We start from the raw sequence: 22683 nt of genomic DNA, 5'->3' as shown, positions 1-22683 counted from the left end.
TTTTTTTCACACAAATAAAAATAGTGTTGGCAACAAAAAAACCCAATTAAAACATAATTTAAGACCTTTTCCAGAGGACATGTTTGCAGTTTAAACTCATTCAGTAGTGATGAATAATAGAAAATGACAAAACATACGTGAGAAACAGCTGCTCTGTCGCTGAAGTTATAAGAATTTTTCTCCCGTAAGGAGCACAAAAGGAAGACGACTGAGAAACACTGGCTTCGACCCATAGTTTCAAATTGGACATGATTACATGTAATTATGGAGGAGAGGCTGCTCTTAGAACAATGCACCTTCTGCTTGAGACACAAAACAAATCCTATGAAGTGCCTGTTTAGCGGTGACGATTCTTCTTGTTGATTTCAGGGTAACAGCCTGATAAAAATACAAACGTCTGATTGTGCCGGGGGAGTGTGACAGGTAATATTTTGCATTAGTGGTAATGTCAGTGCTGTTTTATTATTTACAAGCGGCAAAAATGAAAGAAACGGTAAAAAGGCAGTGAGAAAATAGAAATGTAATCTTTGAATTGATTGTACATTCAGTAAAACATTCATTAATTCATTGATTGATTCAGATCAGCATTGAGTGGCATCACTTGTAGAAGACAAGAAAAGAGGACATGATGATGTAACCCGGCTGCTGAGCTGGATTAGGGTCCCGTCCCCCGAACAAACCAAAATAGACGACAGTGTTGGATTCAGACCCGCTCATGTTCAGCTGGAAGACACAGACAGAGGCACACTGTGTTAATACAACAACTTCATGTAATGAAGAAATGAATCACGGAAATCTTCATCAGCCAACATGCGGTTTTCACTGCTGACCTTTTGTCCCAGTAAGACAAACTGGACAAAACAAACGTGAAACTAGCTGATCGAATTGTTATGAGTCGACTGATAATATAGTTTTTTAAGGGGTGATACCATCACAATTGTTAGTAATCAAGGAGCCTGATAACCAATATTTAGAACTGATGTGTATTTTCAGTAAATCTTGGTGTCAAATGCAGAATACAAAACAAAACAGAAATTTCTTTGATGGCTGTTAATCATGATGAGAAACCTGGTGACTACAGACAGTCGGATATAAATATCTGAAACAAACTTTATAGCAGTTTAACGGCTGTCACTAAAAATGAGAAACATGAACCTCGTGGTGGTACAACAGGAGAACTCAAAGACAGTTCAAATACTCTAACATGTCGTGTTCTTTGCTCAGGACAGAAGCAGGGACTGCAGGTTTATGAGATCCTTATTTAATGATGTCTGGTATCAGCACAGACAGAGTGAGAAGGTCAGTGCACACAGCCAGAGACAGCTCTAGTGCTGTTCAGGACACTTTGACTGTGGTCTTAACTCATTTTAAAGGCTGCTTCTCTGAATTTTGTGCGAGTGTTCTGCAGTGACAGTTGGGGCTACAACAAAAAAGGGCTTTTTTCAAAGATGGTCTCAGTATATGAATGAGAGAAAGTTAAATACATAAATCATAGACATGCAATAATGCAGACAAACAATATGGAGGCTTTACTGTGTAAACTATGCACATCCATGACATGATGTCTGGACACTGAATGTGATATAGAAAATAATTAACTTCACACTTATTGTGCTCCATGGCAGAAACCAGTATGAACAAGCACATATCACTGCCTGCATGTGTTACAGATCATTATTTTGTAAAACAGGACCATAGCTAACTAATACTTGCTGTCTTTTTACATGACAAGATGACAACACTACATCCCTGCTGCATTTCACATCTAAATCGATCTACTGTGAGATGTTGATTGTTCATTAGCAGGAACAGAGAAATTCAAAAAGGGATTTTTTAAGCTCTAAGAGCGATTAAGACAGCACTAAATGTTTTAGATTTAAGGGGACAAGTGAGGCCAAACTATGCGAGCAAAGAGCCACCAGATCAACTCTCTCTAGTCAGACTTTTTCCTTTAATTTGTTTGTTAATTTCTCTGGAACAGCTTCAGTGACATAAACACCAAAAATCTGACATTATGTGTGGCACATAGTTGTGTATTTGACATTCAAATTCTTGAGGTACGCTGCACAGGACTGCAGAGAACAGGTCGGCATGATTGTATCAGGAGCTTTTAGTGTCAATAACTAGGATAAGGATAATAGATTTTACTGGATTTACTTCACTCTGGTGCTTTACTTCAGTATGACCTTGATTCCAGTATAGCTCGCTGCCCTGAATATGTGTGTTTGAATGTTTCAGGACTTTCCTACCTTTAAGGCAGTCACTGGTTCGTGTGTACTGTACAGAGATACAACCATCAATCAATTCGTTTTTACGTAACAACTAAATGAATCACTAACTAGTTTGACAATTAATTAAGTAGTCTGAACATTTTTTTTTAAGAAATAAAAACAAAAATTGTATATGCAAGACGACAATTAAATCTTTACTTGGCTGTTGAATTGTTATTAACATTTGTATTCTGTGTTTTTCAGAAAGGCTGAGTGGAAGAAGTATTGCTTAAACATGTATTAATTACCAACTTTAGCTATTGTGTGGCACCTGTAAACACAACATCCATCCATCCATTATCTATACACTGCTTAGTCCTCATTAGGGTCATGGGGGGCTGGAGTCTATCCCAGCTGACTTAGAGTGAAGGCAGGGGACACCCTGGACAGATCACCAGTCTATCACAGGGGCTACACATTGAGACAAACAATCACACTCACATTCACACCTATTGGCAATTTAGAATCACCAATTAACCTTGGCATGTTTTTGGACTGTGGGAGCAACATGCAAACTCCATGCAGAAAGATCCCAGACCCAGGCTGAGATGTGAACCAGGGATCTTCTAGCTGCAAGGCAACAGTGCTAAACACTGATACACTGTGCAGCCCGTAAACACAACACAATTTCCCCTGGAGTGGGGAGAAATAAAGAACTTTATCTTTATCTTATCTTATCAACAGTGAAATAAAATATAATTACTTTATAAAGCTAATATGTTGTCTAGTCACACATCCAGCAGATCTGGAGCAACATTATTATTTATAATGAGTTGGTTTACTGTCCACCTCATAAATCTAAGTTCTTCCAGTAGCTGCCAAGTTTCCACTTTTAGGTAGCTGCTAACTGTGTCTGTGCAGTTTGGTGCTGTAGAGGTAGTGTACAAATGGCTTTTAGAGCTTGTTTTACCCCCAAACAAAACTATACCAGTCATGACAGTGACGCAATCAAATCCAAAGACCACTTAACATTAAAACACCTCACATGTGATGATGCTCCGTGGATTGGTCACTAAGAATAATAACAAATCTTCTATGTCACATATTAATTTAATTAGTATTAATAAAAATATCCACCCTGGCAGCTGTAAATAACAGTAGACCAAATAAGTTTGAGATCAATGACGCCCTGAAGGTTAACCGATATGTTTCTTACCTGTTTGGTGATGTCGATCCTCCAGGGGTTGACCTGTAGTCCATCACACCAGCCTCCTCGTCCATACAGCCATGTGCCGTGTTCATTTGGTACGGCGCCCTCTTTGACCCGCATCGCACAGCCCAAAGCTGTTCCTATTGGTCCCAAAGTGACAACAAAACGTATATATTGTCAAATTAGAAGCATACTGTCAACCAGTCTATGGATTTGTTATTTCAGGGCTGGACTAGTGTGATTCTCAGTAACTGTCTGAAAAGTCTTCAGTTGATCCAAAATGCTGCGGCGAGAGTATAAAAGAGAGATCATATATCTGTATCTATATTAAGTTTCCCTCCTTTTGCTCCCTTTGAAATCTTCTCCTAACACCCAGGGCCCCTAATGACCAAGCTCCATCTTGGTGCAGGCAACACTGGGGAGTTTTTCCTCCCTACTAGTGCTCATGGGAGGAATTATTGATGCATTGTATGATTTTCTCTTCATTATATAATATTGCAGGGTCTTGATCTCTACAAAGTGCCCTGAGATGACTTATATTGTGATTTGGCTCTATATAAGAAACTGAATTTAATTTAAAATGATGGATGAATATGACACAGGTTTTGGATGATGACAATAAATTACCCTATGTTTTGAAATATTGTACAATGGTGCACAGTGAGCTCTGTGAATTTGTAAAAGATATTTTTCATTATTTTCTCAATTTAATAAAATAAAAGTTTAATTGAAAAAACAATTTAAAGGTCAAAGAACAGGAGCCAAAAGAATCTACTAGTGTATACTCAGAAGTTTGTTAATTAACGAATGAAAAAATATTTACAGATTTTTATCTTCTTGTTTATTATTATTACATACTGCCCCACATGTGAACTACTACTGTATCTAAATGTGATACTTAATATATCATTATTCAACGTGAGATTTTAGACTTTTAAAACTCACTGTCTAGCTGATTCAGTCAGTTTTCAAACAAAAAATAAAGTATATATAGTTAAAAAAAAATTGTATCAATGTTAATGTTAATTTTTTAAGTTACTTCTTGATTTCAGGAACTGACTAACTTCCTTATCTCAAGATCTATTAAGTGGCTGTTCTAGAACCTGAAATTATACCCTCTTAGTTGTGTCTGTTTAAGTTAAATTTCTTTAATTTACTCAACTTAGTAGCCACACCAGTAGTCCTTACGGAGCTCCGACCTGGGAATTTAAACATCTACAAAGTTCTCAGACTTCATTTGCTGAGGAAGGCCCTGTGAAGGACAGAAAGCACCAGATCAGCTACTAAACATCATTTCCTCACCTGCAGAATCAAATATGCGGCTGTTGTTATAAACGGCGTTGATCAAGAAGTGGTGGGAGGTGATGCAGAATTCTCCACAGCCGTTCTCATCGCTGCCGTGTCCTGTGATGACGGCAAGAAGCTCCACCTGGAAACAGAACGGCAGCCCATGAGACGCTGCACAGATGGGACGCACAGGGCCATAAATATCTGGTGATCCTGATCTGATACCTTCTTTGTTGATGCCGGGACGGGGAATTTGATTGGCTGGTACCTCTTGTTGTAATTTTTGTCAAAGGTTCCCCCCTTGTACAGTGACGTCACCATGAAGGGACGAAGCTTCTCCACATAGTTAGCTGTGACAGAGAAAGCTTTAGGAGTGCAACTGGAAGCATTGTAGAGCCATGTAACATCATAACATCAGGATAAAAAGAAATTTAAAAGAGAAAATCAACAAATCAAACATGGGAAAATGGCTGAAATGAGAGACAGAAAAATCTAATTGCTTAAGTGCTTCTATTTTTGCTAAAATACTGCTTTCCGTATTCATGTGCTATTTATCTGAATATGTTTCGGTGACAGAATGAGAGAGTTGAAATCAATTAAGTGATTTATCAAACTCTGAAATAATTAACAGATTTCAGCTGCAGCCCTTTGTGGTTCAAAGACATTTCCACACCAATGCTACATTATTTCAAACTGTACTGTATACCGGGTATTCTGGATTATTACATGTTCATATTCTTAGATTATTTGTTTATATGATTCTAAATCTTATTTTTAACAATAATTGGATGGATCATTTATTTTTCGTTGTTAATTTACTTCACTCATATTTAACATATGCAATTCAAATACACAGTTAAATAAAAAACAAACAAAAAAATCAGAAAGCAAGTTTATTCAAATGAGGCTGAATCCATTGAAATGTATATTTTTTATACCAAAAAGTGCCAAATAAAAATTCATTTACACACATCAGATTTCCAACTTGAGTATTGTATTTGTTAAAGATGTTATTTGAAATTTTAAAAAATCAATTTAGTTTTACACATTTTCATTTCTTTTTTAAAACTATGCCACAAATTACCTTCTTTGAACTGAATCAAGTTTACAAAGAGCTATGACTTCAGCTCCAGCTATGCTTTGCTAAATGTTTTGACTATACATGTACTTACATTAACCTTCCATTACTATTTTCACTGTTACCTGGACTTTTCTGCATATTTTGTAGCTTATACGTTCTATTTCTCACTGTTACTGACATTAGTTTATATCATCTGGAAGCTCTTCATTCATTTAATGTCTTGTCAGTTTCCTGCTGATTGCAGTGATCCTGTTTGCTTTTATGTTTTTAAATTGATTTTTTTTTGTCAATGTATATTTATGTTTACATTTTTATTTATTACCTATTTTATTATATTTTTTATTGTCCATGTTTAAGAGTGTCAGTAGAGAGACAGCTTATCCTCAGATTTGTGTTGATAGACACACTTCAGTTTGACAACCTCTGATATGGAACAAATTTTAGATTTTGACACTTTTCTGTTATCTCAAAATAAACACTATATTGACGACACACAATAATTATGATACGTTTCACAGATTTCCTGCTGCAGCGTGATTGAACCATCAGTGTTATCACAGTTCGTACCTGTCTGATTGGTGACACTGAATCTCAGGTTGAGGGAGACGATCCAAGGCATCGCCCACGGCACCGTCTTCATGGTGAAGGTGCATCTATTGCTGTCCAGCAGCGGGATCAGAGGGGACACATCTGTCAGCCAGCGCCCGATACCTCTGGGAAAATAACACACACAATCATATCAGACACATTAACTACAAAGATCATCTGCATGTTTCAGAAAGACACAGAAAAGACATTTTGGACCATTTTTAATACAATCTGGTAACATGGATAAAATCAATATGATTTTAAGAGAATATTTTGCCACTCAAGGCAGTGCACTGAGATCTTTAGTTCACACTGAACAAAACTCTTAAAATTTCGCAAAGGTTGAAATTTGATCAACACAAGAAAAATGTGCCTATTTTAACAATCTATTCAACAGCACAACTCGACTGAATTTTACCTGATATGTTTATTCTGGACTGGAATCAAATTAACACTCAAACTAAAGACGATAAAATGGCACAAATACTATATTTCTAGTTTGTCTTCTGACTTACACTAGAAATGAATAATGACAAAAGATGTAGTGAGTGCTATACGGTGTCAAAACCTCTGGCGTTGGTAAAACAGAAGTAAACACAACAACACAAATTCCTTAATTAAACACACTACCGTTCAAAAGTTTGGGGCCACTTAGAAATGTCCTTATTTCTGGAGCAAAAGCATTTGTATTCAATGAAGATAACTTTAAATTAATCAGAAACACAGTCTAGATACTGCTAATGTGGTAAATGACTATTCTAGCTGTAAACGGCTGATTTTTAATGGAATATCTACGTAGGGGTACAGAGGAACATTTCCAGCAACCATCACTCCTGTGTTCTAATGCTACATTGTGTTAGCTAATGGTGTTGAAAGGCTAATTGATGATTAGAAAACCCTTGTGCAGGGCTAAACATAGAGACAAAGAATCACATTCACACAGACGGACAGCTTAGAATTACCAATTAACCTCTGCATATTTCTGGACTTTTGGACCAGAGGAAGCCGGAGAAAACACACACATGCACTGGAGAACATGCAAACTCCATGAAGAAAGATCCCAGGTCCAAGCCCGGGACGCAAAGCAGGGATCTTCTAGCTGCAAGGCAACAGTGCTAACCACCAAGTCACTATGCAGCTTCATGTTACAAATGTGCTGAACAAATACAAATATTAAGCTGAAGACCCTGCAATATTATTTATTATACAAATTAGCCTGACTAACTACACTGTTGAGGTTAAGTAGCTATAATATTACACATTCCACCCAATTACCTGACTAATTTAAATATTTGGTTGAATACACTTACAGAATTACACATGGAAAACCCAAAGAATCCTAAATCATTGCATTTCAGCTCAGAGTGTGCAATGAAAACAGGTGCTAAATGTAAAATTGACTGAGCGCCTATCAGTTATTTTGTCAATCTGGAAAACACATTCATTTGTTTACTTGCCAGTGATGAAAAAAAAATCTTCTGGATTTTCTGTTGATAAAGATGGAGTGCTACATAAACAGTTTATTCTATTTCAATAAAATTCAATTCATTTTAAAAGGCATTTAGACCTTGAATGTGCTACAGTGTAATTTACTTGTGTCTTGGATTGTTTTTCAACAGTATGTCATAAAAAATATGGACATTAACTGTTACTTTTCAAGCCTCCAACTCAGACAGATGACAGAATTTCAGAGCATGTACAATTTCATGTGTTCAATCCATAAAAGCTGTTGATTACTGTCACCAATAGTCTTTCTCACATTCAGTTTTTGGAGGTGAGTTTTACATCCTCCTCTCACCTACGGAAGGCGGTGATCCATCGGCCCAGCTCCACGTTGCAGTACGGACCGAGGGGATCGCAGCAGACAAACAGCTGCACTGTGTGATCCCACTGAGCACAGGACGAGTCTCTCCTGCCGGGACACGACAGCGACGCATCGAGCTCCAGCGTGTCAAAGTCGAATGAGCCTGCAGATGAGCATGAAGCAGAAATGGCAGTATCATTAAAACGCTGAACATTCCAAGTGTTCTCCTCATGCTGCATTATGGAACGTTCTCATGAGAGAAAGCAGGAGTTCACACTGATGCTCTAACATGTCTCCATGCTAAGGTCATCCAATAAAAAGTAACGCATCATCAGACCTTAATCTGCTTCCCAGTCCTTTTGTACCACAGCTGTATTTAACACAGTCTTCAAATTTTATTGCACATTTATGCAATGCTTCTTTTCTGTGGTGTAAACACAAACCTAATTAAAGCAGCCCAAAGTGCATTTAAAATGTAAAAATCAATCTTTTCCATTCTAGCAGCATTATTACTGGAATTTCTTTCCAGGGAGTGAACAGTGATCACTCCCAACATCTCAGAGTGTCTCCCTGATATTGTTGATGGAGTTACCGTAAGGCAAGTCGATTGTGGCCACCGCTCCTTTGTCCCCCTGCATTTGGACTTTATCAAAAACAGGAAAAACTTTTGCAGGGCTTTGGAGTTTGTTCTGCAGATCTGTAGAGAAATCAAACCTGGAGACAACGTTAAAAGTCAGTGATGCACACCAAATGGTGGGAATGCACATCAATCAAATCATCACCTCCATCAAACTTGTTACTCTTTCATTACCGTTTATTGGTTTGTTTGTCATCAAGACTACACAAAAACTACTTGGCCAAAGTTTATAAAAATGGTGGAGAGTAGGAGCAAAGACAAAAGAACAATCCATAATGTTTTGGTGCGGATCTGACTAGGATTGCAAAATGACACATCACAGAAAAGTGGAGATACCTTTTATGCACATTTTAAATTGTAAAAAAAAAACAAAAAAACATTAAAGCTGCAAGCAGCGTTGGACGGGTCCTCGCATCCTTGCCGGTCGGCGAATCCACGCACGTCCACCAGGTGGCGCTGCGACCGAGAGTGCATGTCGGTCTATGGATGTGATCAGGACTGGACTCTGATCACACATGTAAAGTTTGAGGCAGATTGGAGCATGTTTAGGGCAGTTACACAGCAGTTGATGTTTCATGGCGAAGTATCAAAATTCGGGAGGCCACCATGGCCACGCCCTCAGACTTTTGCGGAGCATTTTGATAACTTTTGATCACCCATGCCTGGAGTACATCCTGGCTGAATTTCAGCTCTCTCGGTGTTACCCTATGTGAGTTTATAGCTTTTGAAAATGTACAAAAATGACCCAAAATCGTCAAAAAGTATGACATATAATTCAAAATGGCCGACTTCCTGTCGGGTTTTGGCCATGGGTGTCAATTACATTTTTGTGTGTCTTGACGAGTTACATAAGCCTAGCAAGTTTCATGATTCTAGGTCATACGTAGTGGCCGTAGTAACCGTTTGAAATTTTCCAGGTGGCGCTATGGAGCCATTTTACCACACACATGTGCAGTTTCCCTAAAATATCAAATGGGTTGCCGGTCCAGATATGTGTGGTAATTTTGGCGAGCATTTGAGCATTTTTAACCTGTCAAAATGTTCTTTGTTTATTATGGCAACGATACGTTGCCACGGCAACAGCGTTTTATGAATCGTCAAAATCTTCACACTGTGGCATCGTCAAGGTGTAACCACTCACCTGACCAATTTTCTGAATGATATGACAAAGTTTCTGGCAATGGCACGTGCAAATGTAATGACGATTTCTTCCTGTTGCCAATAGGTGGCGCTATGAGTATTTCTAAATTTATGAATGTGGATGTGTTCAGAACCTGACTGGTGTCCATCACATCAAGTTTGGTCCAGATTGGATCATTTCCAGCTGAGATATTAATAATTCAATTTTCATGGCGAGAAATCGAAATTTGCCGCGCCGCCACAGACACGCCCCTTGACGACGAGTCACCATTTTCTCTGGGAATCATCATCAATGTGTTCTGGCTTATGTCAGCACATTTGAAGTGATTCTGGTCAACGTGCTAAGAATAGTACATCAAAATGTAAAAAATGTCTATTTCTTGCTACCACAAGGTGGCGCCCGGGCTGGACTGGGATCAAAATATGGCCCTGGCATTTTTGGTCATGGTGGCCATGATTATTTATACAATATGCCAAGCCATACGACATACCAGAGGATATATGTGCACATTGTATTGTTTCCAAAAAAAAAAAAGAAATGCAGCAGCCTACGTGGAAGAGAGTAACCATGTAAAAAAAAAAAAGATACACTCTGTCACTTCTCACAGGGACTTTATTTAAAATGTTATTACAAACTGTCAAAATTAGCAACTTGAATTTAAAGTGGAGCTCTTCACCAAAATGGAACCTTAAAGTATGAAGAGAGAGATTGAGAGAGAGAAAGATAGAGAGAGAGATGCATAGATGATCAAGAAAAGAAAAAGAGCTGGAATCAGTGAAGGTATAGTTTTAAAGCTAATGTGACCTCGTCGATCTGTCCCTGCTGTGTCACGTCTCTCCCTCCGTCGTCTTCCTCCTTCTCCTCCTACTCCTTTTCCTCCGACTCCCCCTGAACTTCGGCTTCTTTTTCTATCATGGCAGCAGCAGTCGCTGCCGCAGGTGAAGTAGTGGAAGCAACGGCAAACACGTCACTTATTTAGCAGCATTTTGCTGCATCGACTTGCAGGCTTTTAAGCGTTTATTCGCGCAATTTTTCAGCGCCCCCCTTTCGTTTGGGCCGTTTCTCCATGTTTGCTCCTGTCCACTTCCGGCCAACTCAAACGGCAAAATGTGATGACTTTGGTCAAGAGGCCGGGGAGGGGCGGGCCGAGGAGGGCTGAGAGATTTCATTGGATTAGTCCAATGTCCTTCAAGAAAATCAACCAATGGGCCGTCGCGATCGACAAAAAGGATTTATCTTTATATATGATGGTTAAATTATGACATCCCCAGTGCCGGCCCAAAAATGTGCTTCGGCCCACCGGGCATCGCCCGGTACGCCAGATGGCCAATCCACCCCTGGTTGGGGTTAAAATGTTGTCAGAAGAAGAAGAATCAAGAAAGAAACGACATAACAACATGCCATTAAATCAAAGGGAAAAAGTTGAGACAAGAAAACATTTATAAAGTCGGAAAATATAAAAGTCGAAGTCATTTAAGAAGTTTATTTAATAACTAAAGATGTAACTTTGTAAATAAGTGTTGTAGTGTGTTTCACTTATTTGATCGATAGGTGTAGTGAGAGACAGCTAGACAACGGGGTAGAAAATAAAAATTAGAGCAACTCATACAGCACGGGTTGCGGAGGGGAATCGAACCCGAGCCTCAGCGTTGGGGACCTAGTACATACGTGAGTGGCGTAACCCGCAGGGCTATATGGACACACATGTAATGTGCTTTTAAACGTGTATTCATCCAATAGAAAGTCTAGGGGTAGGGTTAGGGTTACAGAGGAAGGTCCTGACAGTAGCAAGGTATGAAAAATGGGTATTAAATTTTACATATTTCCATAATTTAATATTAAGTCAGACTAGCCAAAAAATTCGTAAAAAGAATGTGGGGTTTTCCCGGTGAATTCTGGCCGTGCTATATGAGATAGACCGGCCAGAATCCAACGGGAAAACCGGGGATTAATTGCTCTTAATATTCGGCTGCTTCGTTTGGACATTAAAAATAAATTTGTATTCATATTTTTTAACCCTATTTTTGTTATACAACTGTAAGGACCCGCCTTCATAACCCTAACCCTACCCCTAGACATTCGATTGCATTTATACATGTTTTAAAGCACATCACATGTGTATCCATATAGCTCTATGGGTTAAGCCACTGACGTATGTACGAGGTCTCCGCTGCTGACGCCCGGGTTCGATTCCCGCTCGTAACCCCGTGCTGTATGATTTGCCTTTACTCTTATTTCTACCCCGTTGTCTAGCTGTCTCTCACTACGTCTATACAAACAAAAAGTGAAAGACACTACTACACTTATTTAAATAGTTAAATGTTTATTTACTAAATAACATCTTAAAGACAATAACACTTTTACTAGGAATTAAACACAATTTACTATGAAAACTTTATATATACAATTACATATTAAAATATACTACAAGTTCTTACAATTACAAACTACAACAGTTTATCTACACATTTAATATTGAAAATAATATTTTTACTCATCACATCCAATAATACTTTTCACTCAACAATTACACATTAACAAGACAAAACAGTTGTACATCTAATCTAATATTATAAAATCATGAAAAATGACAAAAGACCAAAACTAAACTTTTAAGATTAATCTAAAAACAGACAAAAAATTGGAAAAACACCAGTGACACTTTTGAATATCTAATTACACAGAAGACACAATAACAAAATCCAAAAAAACAAATAAATTTACATATCTTAAAACGTTTTCTATTCTGAAACAAAAACATCTGGTTGTTTCTTCAAACACTTCCTCTTTCAATGTTCTGGGTTGCACTATGAATTGATTTACTAATAACACCTCCTGACAAAAACTGTCGAGTCAAAACTCAAGTTAAAAATTAAAGCTGCAAGCAACGTTGGACGGGTCATCGCATCCTTGCTGGTCGGCGAATCCGCGCACGTCCACCAGGTGGCGCTGCGACCGAGAATGCATGTCGGTCTATGGATGTGATCAAGACTGGACTCTGATCACACATGTAAAATTTCAGGCAGATTGGAGCATGTACAGCTGAGTTAGACACCACTTCCTGTTTCATGGCGAAGGATCCATTTTTTTGGGAGTCGCCATGGCCACGCCCTTTGAAATGAGATGAACATTTTGATAACTTTTCATCAGGTCGCATGTTTGCATATATTGGCCAAATTTGACATCTCTCGGACTTATCCCCGATGAGTTATTAATTTTAAAAAATTTACAGCTAATTCAAGATGGCCGACTTCCTGTTGGGGTTAGGGCGTGGCCATGATTGACTTTTTTGGGTTTCCTGATGTGCTGAATATGCATGCAAAATTTTGTAGCTGTAGATGAAACACTTTGCCAGTTGGCCTAATGACCAAATTTTCAATTTTCCAGGGTGCGCTATGGAGCCATTTTCCCACACACATGCGCAACTCCCATAAAATATCAAATTTTTCGCCAGTCCTGATGAGCATGCCAAGTTTGACGCGTTTTGGGGTATGATAAGGCCGCCAAAAATGGCGATTTCCCGGCGGGCAAAGAATAATAATAATAATAATAATAATAATAATAATAAATAATTCCTTGCATTCCAATAGGGTCTTCGCACCATTCGGTGCTCGGACCCTAATAATAAACCACAGGGTTTCAATAGGGTCTTCGCACCTTTGGTGCTCGGACCCTAATAAACTCACGGGTTTCAATAGAGTCTTCGCACCATTCGGTGCTCGGACCCTAAAAATTGATTCAAAAATTAAAGTTTGGAAGAATCATGTAATGTGAAATCTATCTAAGGATTGAGTAATTTTTTTTCAAGAAAATGAACTCCAATTCTAAAATACCATTTTCTAAAAGTAATTTGTACAGTTTATAATTTTTTATATGAATCTTTGCCAACACTTACTAGATCACCAGACCAATTATGAAACACAGAGAAATTTCATCCCAGTTCACCCCAAGGCTGTCTTTCATCTCATCTAAATGTATGCTTTTTTGTTTTTAAAGAAATATTAAAACAAAATCAATGCTTACTACAATTTTCTGTAATTGTTAATTATAAGGCCTTCTTAAGGGTAGATGTATACTGATTGTAAATCTTCTGCAATCACCTTTCATGGAAATTCCCTCTTGTCTAAATCATAGGGCACATTTTAAAATCTGCTGCTGCTTGTAATGCTGCATACCTGCAACCCTTGATTGAAGCTTATACTGCTACTTTGTTCTTGCATAGATAACAAACCTGGAATCTCCCAGTTTAGTCATTTTCAGACATGTGATAGGCAGCATTGCTGGTCTTATCAATCCAATAAACTAACGGCATTCTGTCATTCAGACAAAGGTCACTTTTCCATGAATGCTTCCCACAGCTTTATTCAGATGCATAATTACGCAATAACACACAAAAGACTAACTCTAAACTAATATCAATATTAGTTATCTTCAAAATGTCCAAATAACTACTAGCCTAGTCTATTTATGAATTAATTAACAGTGAAAATCCTGTCCAGATGCTATGATATATACTACTTTATCAACAGTAAAAGAAGAACAGTGTGACTTGCTGTTAGATCCTGATCCTTCCTGTCTCCATAATACATAATATATAATTATAAGTAAATAATGAAGCTACAGCTGTTGTTCCCCATGCATAAGTGCACCAACTCTCTCACTTTACAGACACTCATCTTGATCCTGCTGCTGTCTGACCCTACAGGTATTTATTAAAGAGTCCTATAAACAGCTCGAAGCAACAATTAAACCGTGACTCTATATGTGAAAAAAGTAGCCAGCCAGTCTCCGTGTTGCAGATCATTGATAATTACAAGTAAAAAGTTACTGGCAATTGAAGTACCACTTGTGTGTGGCTATCTCTTAATGTGATGGTGCAGTTCAGCTCAGACTCATGCCACATTTAACGTGACACAGAAATCTTATTAGGTTCAACCTAGTGAGATCGCTGGCCCGACTAAGTGACCCAGTTGCTCATTTAGACAAGCATTCTGTCACCATCACATCAACAGAGAGGAATCAACGTCTGAAAGGATATACAGTATCATATCTTCGTCTTACCACTGGGCCTGCCAGTTGATGAAGCTGAACGTGGGGTAGAGGAACCAGCCCATCTCAGCCAGTGCCCCCTGCTGATCAATACTGATGAAGTAGTTTGGGGATGGGGTGGTCTGGAAGGACACGTTCACCTGCTGCCCAAACCTATGGAACAAATTCCAGCATTATACCAGCTTCAGATGGGTAATGTGAAAAATAGAGGTCAAATTTTTACAAAAGGATCGCACAAAACTGAAACAAATGAACTAAAATCCCTCAAATAACCAAAAATTAAACTTTTAAAATCCCTGTTCTTTTAGTGGAAAGGTGAATTAAATCATTAAATCATTTAGTAGGAAGCATCAGATAATGTTGTGACCGAGCCAAATGACCAGGTTACTTAGAGACGGGTCAAACAGGATTTTGAGAATCATTACTCTAACCTTTGAAAAGAACAGGTAATCTATGTGGAAGGATGTGGAGCATCAGCATCAGGAGGCTTTTAATCCTGCAGCTGAGCTCATCTTACCTGAGCGCCTGAGCAACCGAAGGCTCGTGATGCACCATGGCAGCCGGGATGCCCAGCGGCGAGTAGCATTCATCTCCCACACAGTTCATATCCTGGATTGGGTTACCAGCGAGGGAATAGACGAGGACACCAGAGGCATTGGATCTGGCCATGCTCTGAACCTGGATGCAAAACATTCAGAGGGAACTTTAATACTACTCTCCTATTTTCAATAGCAGTTAACCTGTCTTTATGCATTTTAGAAACTCCCTCACTCACTATTGCAGCTGTATTTGGAATGCAGTGATATTTTCTAATCTTGCTGCTCTCAAGCAAGTGACTTTAAAACCAATGAGATCATTTTACAAACAACCCTTAAAAAAAAACTCAGATTGGAAATCAGTAAAGCATCATTGTGAAATACCAAAGAATCCAATTTTGAACTGAAACGTGGAGCTTCTTTCAGAGCACTGCACCTCCACTGTGGAAAACATCTGGACAACTTTGAAGACCAGGGCTTAAATATCTACTGCCTGAAGAGAGTGTAAAGCCCTTAAACGACATTCTGCCTTTGTAAAATCTGCATTTTCATTTGATGCTACTAAGGAATGGAACAAGCTCATGAAAAGTCTAGAAACATGTAGATTTTCACATTATTTCTAGTGAGGCAAAAAAATTATCTTAAGAATCAATAGCTGTCATCATGACTGTGGCACAGACATCTTTATCCCTATATGACCTGGATTTCTACATTATGTGTGTGTGTGTGTGTGTGTGTGTGTGTGTGTGTGTGTGTGTGTGTGTGTGTGTGTGTGTGTACTGTGTCGAGCTGCTTTCTTCAAAACCTTGAGACATTCAGTCCACAAGCACATAAAATAGACAAAAACAGAAAGTTCTTACTTGCTTGGCGTTTTTGCTTGAAAGCAGTTATCAAAAATAGCTTCTTGTCCATCAACAAATCATCAAATTGACTAAAAACAATGTCATCTAATCATAAAACCAAACAACATATTCAAATTTTTCCTGAATTCCCCATTTTTGATGAATCCCTAAAGGTATTGGAACAGAACTGTAACCAGCCTTTATAACACTGTCTGGACTGCATATTCCACACTTTAATATTTGGGGAAAAAGGGCATTGTTGAGGCCTTGATGATTCTTTTGTTTGAAAAAACGACGTAGTAAGTTAAGACTTAAAGGATGTGAGATTAAATGTGCTGAATTGTCAATTTATCAATTAGGCCAGATTGCCAGATGTTCAATTGACATTTTTAATCAGATCTTATCAAAGATTGCTTTGTGTTTCCTCTGCTTTACATGAGGTTTTATGTTGCTTGAAAAATGTGACTCGACTTGAAAACAGGACATTATTCATCATGACACTGAAATTTCTGAAGGTATTTTCACTGATTTCTGACATTTTTTTAACCACCAAAGAAGTAACCCCATATAAGAAACCATTAATCAAGAAAGAAAATGTGCTAGTTGCAGACTTAAAAACATGACTGTATTGTCTGTGTTAACTGCAGGCTATCCAGTGTCAAAGACAGAGATGTACCAAACGCCAGCATGTGTAAAAATTCTTTATGTTTCTCCATTAAAAACCTTTTCATTGTTTGACAAAGCCTAGTTCCTGTTAGCAGGTTACTGCTTTAAATATTAAACAGGTTTAAGTCTCCCAAGAGAACTGGCTGGATATTGTTTTGCTGAAGCTTAAAGGCAACATTGCAGATTTTTACAAACTGGAAGCAATACTCACCGTTAAAGTCTATAGTCACTGACCTTGGTGAAGAAAGAGCAGCTGCCCTCAGACACCCAGGCCACAGCACCTGCCACCGATGGGGAGGGTTCACACCCGTCTCCTGCATCAATCAACGGATAGGACTTCAGACTCCAGCGCACCATGAGCCAGTCGTACCTGGCATCTAATCTCTTGATAATCACAGGCATGTTCCACCCTGCAAAAGGAAAAAGGAAAATTAGAAAAGAGAAATGTCCTCGAGAGTTTTAATATTACTGATTAAAGCTGCAATGAGTAAAACAAAACAGTCAAAAGTCTTATTCAAGCTGTTTAAATTTCAATATTTTCTTGTTTCTTTGCTCCTCTTTGACAGTAAACTGAACATATTTGAGTTGTGGACCAAACAATAAATCTGAGGACATCATCTTGAGTAACACAGATTTTTAGAAATGATTTGACACGATCAAGATGCTCTTATGATGTAAAGCAACAATCAGCCGCACAATCTGACACCCATGAAGACACGTTCTTACCCTCACAAGTGAAAACAGCCTGGGAAAGACCACAGTTATGACCCATGCAGCTCCAGTAGTAAAGCACACTGGGGATCCAGTTACCCAGAGCGAAGACCGGCACCGGAGAGAAGTGCAGTCTGGACAGAACCTCCTTCTTTCTGCAGAAAATGAAGGAGGATTAATGTGATTGTTTTAGACATAAGAGCACAGATGGTTACAGTTGTTTATATAGTGAAAACCTGATAAAGAGCCTTTTATCAGCAACTACATACACACAGGATAATTTGTTGCAAAAAAGTCAAAATGTTCAAAGTAATGAAAAAATTGTTTCTAAATGAAGCCCAAAAAAATGCATCCAAAGAAATTTCACTGTCTGGAACAGTGTGATGCAGTGAGAGACTTGTTCTTCTTCACTCTAGCAAGGCATTGCTTGATATTTCTTTGTTGCAATAGATGATGGAGGAAAGAAATGTGAATACTGAGCTGGGTACATTCCACTTGTGAGTACACTTCCTTGTTTTCAGTGTGGATTGTCTGTGTTTGGTTCACTGTACAGCTGCAGTAGTTGCCTCTATTTTTAGATGTTTTTCAACTGTTTTGCTGCTCAAATTAACTTGAAACCCCTCAAAGGTGGAAAATAACAAAATATTCAAATAGTGTTTTACGTTACATATGTTTCATTTAAGTATTCACATTTATGTTTCTTTACAATTCGATTTTACTAAATTTATAATCTAGTAAATTGTGACTCACACTGTAATATATAATATAAAGTGTAAATATGTTCACATCAAAAATCTGCATTTTTTTTAGAAATGGTAATTTGTTGTTTTACAGTGTTTGACCTTTTTTTTACTGTTTTAAATCTGCAAAAATATAACATAACAGATATTTGCAATAACTTGATGAACTGTATGTTTATTAAGGATTAAAAAGAAGGCATATTCGTTATTGTTATTTTACAGGTTTTTCCTTGTTTTTGGTCAATTACAGCAGATATCTAGTAAAAATCACAGAGAGAAAAAATCCATAAAATTGCAGCACTACTGCACCACTGCTTCATGGACAACACCTCTCACCTGCACGCCACACTGACGTCCTGTCAGATACAGTAGATATAGCAATATTTACAGTGCAATACATCTGTTTACTTTCAGTTCACTTTTGGTGCAATACATCTGTTTACTCTTACTTTAAGTTCACTTACTGTTAATCTGTTTCTTGTTATTGTCTACAGTTAACATTTTGTACTTTTGCTGGTTTATTTTTTATTTTATTTTTTAGACATTATTCCTTATCATCCACTTAGATACTTCACACCCTTAAGACACTTCACATTTTGTACTTCTTTTTGACTTCTATTTCACTACTAACCCCTGTGTGAATGTGTATATTCCACTAACCTTTGTTTATTGTATTGTACTCTGGCAAAACAATTTCCTCCGGGTATAATAAAGATGACCTTATCTTATCTCTAAATCTGTTTTTAAAAAAAATGCATTTTAGAGAGAATTTTTTATTTTCACTTTTTTATATACAGATTTTGAGTGATACAGTATTATATTGTTTTGACAATATATTTACATATTTTATACAGTGCATTTGATGCACATCAGGTCACACTTATCTATTTGCAATATCCATCTATCTATAGTTGAGATTAATTCACTTTCTTCTTGTTCTTCTGTATAACATTTCCACTTGCCAAACTAATATGGTTTTGATTGTGCTACTTTTAGTACAGTGCTTGTACCACCATAAATACTGCAGTTGTCTTTAAGGGTGGCCAGTACGACCCCTGTCCCCACAGCAGCGACCCCTCCCCGGTCACCTGTGCATGGCGGCCCGCTGAAGCTGCTCCCGCATCCAGAGAGCATCGCTGACCGCGGAGTCGTCCAGCGACACGAAGAGCACCTGAGTGCTGTCCGGTAGATCCTCCACCAGGCTGCTCAGGGACGATTCGGAGCTCCACAGACACTCCAGAAACCCGGACTTGTTAGTGAAGGCGTGAATGACCAGGGGTCCCCTCAGGGCGCCGGGCTGGTACACGAACTCCCCGTCCAGAGTCGGGACCTTAAAGCCGGCAGCGAGGTCACCCGGCTCTGGCCCTGCGGAGGACGGCAGGTTAGGTCCGAAGATGCTCGTGTCATCATATGAACCCCGGATCCCCTCGTCTTCCCCCAGTGCCGTCCGTGTCAGCGCAGCCTCGGTCACATGATGTGTCACAACAAGCAGGAGACATAACAGCACGGACTGTAAAGGCAGCACAGTCATGTTTCCGCTGCCAGAGAGTGTCCGTGAACTCACCACAAACAGTCCGGTCCCAGCATTACTAGAACAGTTTATCTCAATTTAAGACCGAGCTGCAGTTCAACGCTCATTAACATGGACTGACAGACTTCTTCCTTCTTCCTAGTCTTCACATCCACATTTGAGCTGGAGGCGGGCCGTGCTGCTGTCTACGGCGGCCCTATAGGGACAGAAAGGACAAAAAGCGAGCCTGAAAACGTGATTTTCTTTTGTTTTTCAAACAAATCGGGATAATTAACATTTGAATGAAGCATGTGTAAATATCCATCCATCCATTATCTATACACCGCTTAATCCTCACTAGGGTCGCGGGGGGGGTGGAGCCTATCCCAGCTGACTCGGGTGAAGGCAGGGGACACCCTAGACAGGTCACCAGTCTGTCGCAGGGCCACATACAAAGACAAACAAGCACTCTCACATTCACACCTACGGGCAATTTAGAATAATCAATTAACCTCAGCATATTTTTGGACTGTGGGAGGAAGCCGGAGTACCCGGAGAGAACCCACGCATGCACAGGGAGAACATGCAAACTCCATGCAGAAAGATCCCGGGAAAGCCGGGACGCGAACCAGGGATCTTGCTGCAAGGCGAAAGTGCTAACCACTACGCTACTGTGCAGCCCATGTACAAATATATTGTAGTATTAATAATAATAAATAATAATAATAATAGTACAGAGGTGGAAGAGAAGCTAACAATGATGGTTTTGTGACAGTACTGTAATGACACCTATGGACTAAAACTAAGATGGTTTTACCATTTGTCAGACCGGTCACCTGATAAAAAAAAGGACACGTCAGCACACGTCAGATGACGCTCTGAAGAGGACTGCAGTTGCAGTTGAAACATGTCAGCTAAGGTAAAACCATCTTTACTTTGAGTTGTCGGTGTATAAGAAATAACGTTATCCTATGATAATTAACGACAAAATGAACATCCTCCAAATAGTTTGAATGCCTGTTTTAAACATCTTTAACGTTTAAAATTGAAAGAAATAATTGTCTGAATCTGTGCCGGTGACCACTGAGGTTGCAGTTATCGCTCTCTCTCCGTTCATTCAGACAGCAGCCTGATCTCGTTTGCGTGGAATAGCTGCCTGGGGTGTTACCCAGATTACCTGCCTAGAATGACTCTGAATAGACCATTAAGAGACCCTGGTGGTTGAATTGTTGCATAAAAATCTCACCGCTGCACCTCCAACATCACACTTCACCTGATTTATTTCTAAACAACGTCTTTTCTGTCCTCTGCAGCCGAGAAACCGCTGTTTGTTCTTCATCATCCTCTGGTTTTTTGCCTTTGCCTCACCTCACCTCCCTTTCTGCCGTCACCCAGCCAAACTCTCCACTCCCCCCTGCGGATAATTTCTTTGCTTGGGAGATGGCAGACATCATAAATAAGGACGAGTCATTAACAACGTAATTAAGGAGGGTGGGTCATCTGTACAAAAGGAGTCTCTGCAGCAGAGCATGGGAATGGACACAAAACACCAGACACACACTTCCAGCCTGTTTGTCATGCTAGTCTCATGTTGTACCGTTAAAGGTGGGGCTCACTGATGAAAGACACACACAACGAACAGTTGAACTTGGTCCTGAGTGGGGCTCTGAGAGTCCGCGGGGAGGAGGAGTGATTATGGTATTGATTGAATACCGACTGACTGACTGTCTCTGTCACACACACGCATCAGTGTGCATCACCAGAGCGTGTTAAACTGGACAAAAACACTTTGAAATGGAAGCAGAAAATCCACAAAGTGAAGCTGAACATTCTTTAAGCACACACACACACACATAAACAAACAGACATTCAGCTCATCCTGGACTAGTCCCGCATCGATTACTGCTGACCTAACACCTTCATTTGAGCTAAGAGGCCCAAGATGACTGCTCTGGGGGTCACTGCTGGCCGCCAAGATTTAAAATGGTGAACAGCCAATCAGCGCTGGGTCCACCTTGCCAAATATCTTTTCAACTTTACTGAACTGTGGCCCAGAGGAGTCGTGGTGGGCGTCCTTTATTTTCATTTCTGAAAGGTGGCAACCCTAAGTACAATATATGAAAACTTGTTGAAAATTAAACTTGTTTAACAAAAAATATGAATACTAACTCACAAGTAATTGAAGGTATATTAGTGAGAATGACCGGAAAACCGAGCAGTTCTTTTTATTCCTCCAAAACGGGGGAAAAAAGCAAAGAGCTCATAATTGTGTCATAATCCTAATTCTAAATGTTTTGTAGCACTTTTAAAAAAGTTATGTATTTAACATGTGTGGGTCTAAAGGGTAGAAAGAGCTCTGAGGATCGAAGTAAGATCAATCCAACTATCACATATTATTTAGTTGAAGTCTGCCTGGTAACTGCTGATTTCACCCCTGTAGGAGGAGCTCTGAGCCGCACAGAGGAAAAAAGATTACCGAGGAAACCTACATTTGTTTCATGTCATTTCAGACTATAAAAAGATAAAAATGTCACACTTAACGGTCATGCTTGAAGCTGTAACTAGTGCAAATAACACCTGGCAAACGGTGACATCTGGTGGGAAAATAAGGTGGTTAAAACACCCCCAAGACAAAACTAACAGCAATACTTCAATAATATTATTTCACAGT

The 22683-nt window shown here is 39.1% G+C and overlaps 1 protein-coding gene across 1 annotated transcript; it reads right to left on the bottom strand.

Moving 5' to 3' along the window:
* Positions 1–443: 443 nt before the first annotated feature.
* si:dkey-256h2.1 (uncharacterized protein LOC337520 homolog) lies at positions 444–20200 on the bottom strand. The gene is made up of 12 exons (XM_023290906.3): positions 19591–20200; positions 17778–17917; positions 17286–17461; positions 15525–15685; positions 15020–15160; positions 8773–8894; positions 8175–8343; positions 6356–6501; positions 4933–5057; positions 4723–4849; positions 3427–3560; positions 444–723 (listed from the first exon to the last, which is right to left on the bottom strand). Exons 1-12 carry the CDS (start codon positions 20031–20033, stop codon positions 598–600), a joined length of 2010 nt encoding a protein of 669 aa, XP_023146674.1. The 5' UTR covers positions 20034–20200; the 3' UTR covers positions 444–597.
* Between the last annotated feature and the right edge of the window lie 2483 nt (positions 20201–22683).

Source organism: Amphiprion ocellaris, chromosome 9 (genome assembly GCF_022539595.1).
Source record: "Amphiprion ocellaris isolate individual 3 ecotype Okinawa chromosome 9, ASM2253959v1, whole genome shotgun sequence".
Classification (NCBI taxonomy): Eukaryota; Metazoa; Chordata; class Actinopteri; family Pomacentridae; genus Amphiprion; species Amphiprion ocellaris.
Note: the sequence above shows the minus strand (reverse complement) of the source record. Positions and strands in the feature narration are given on the sequence as shown.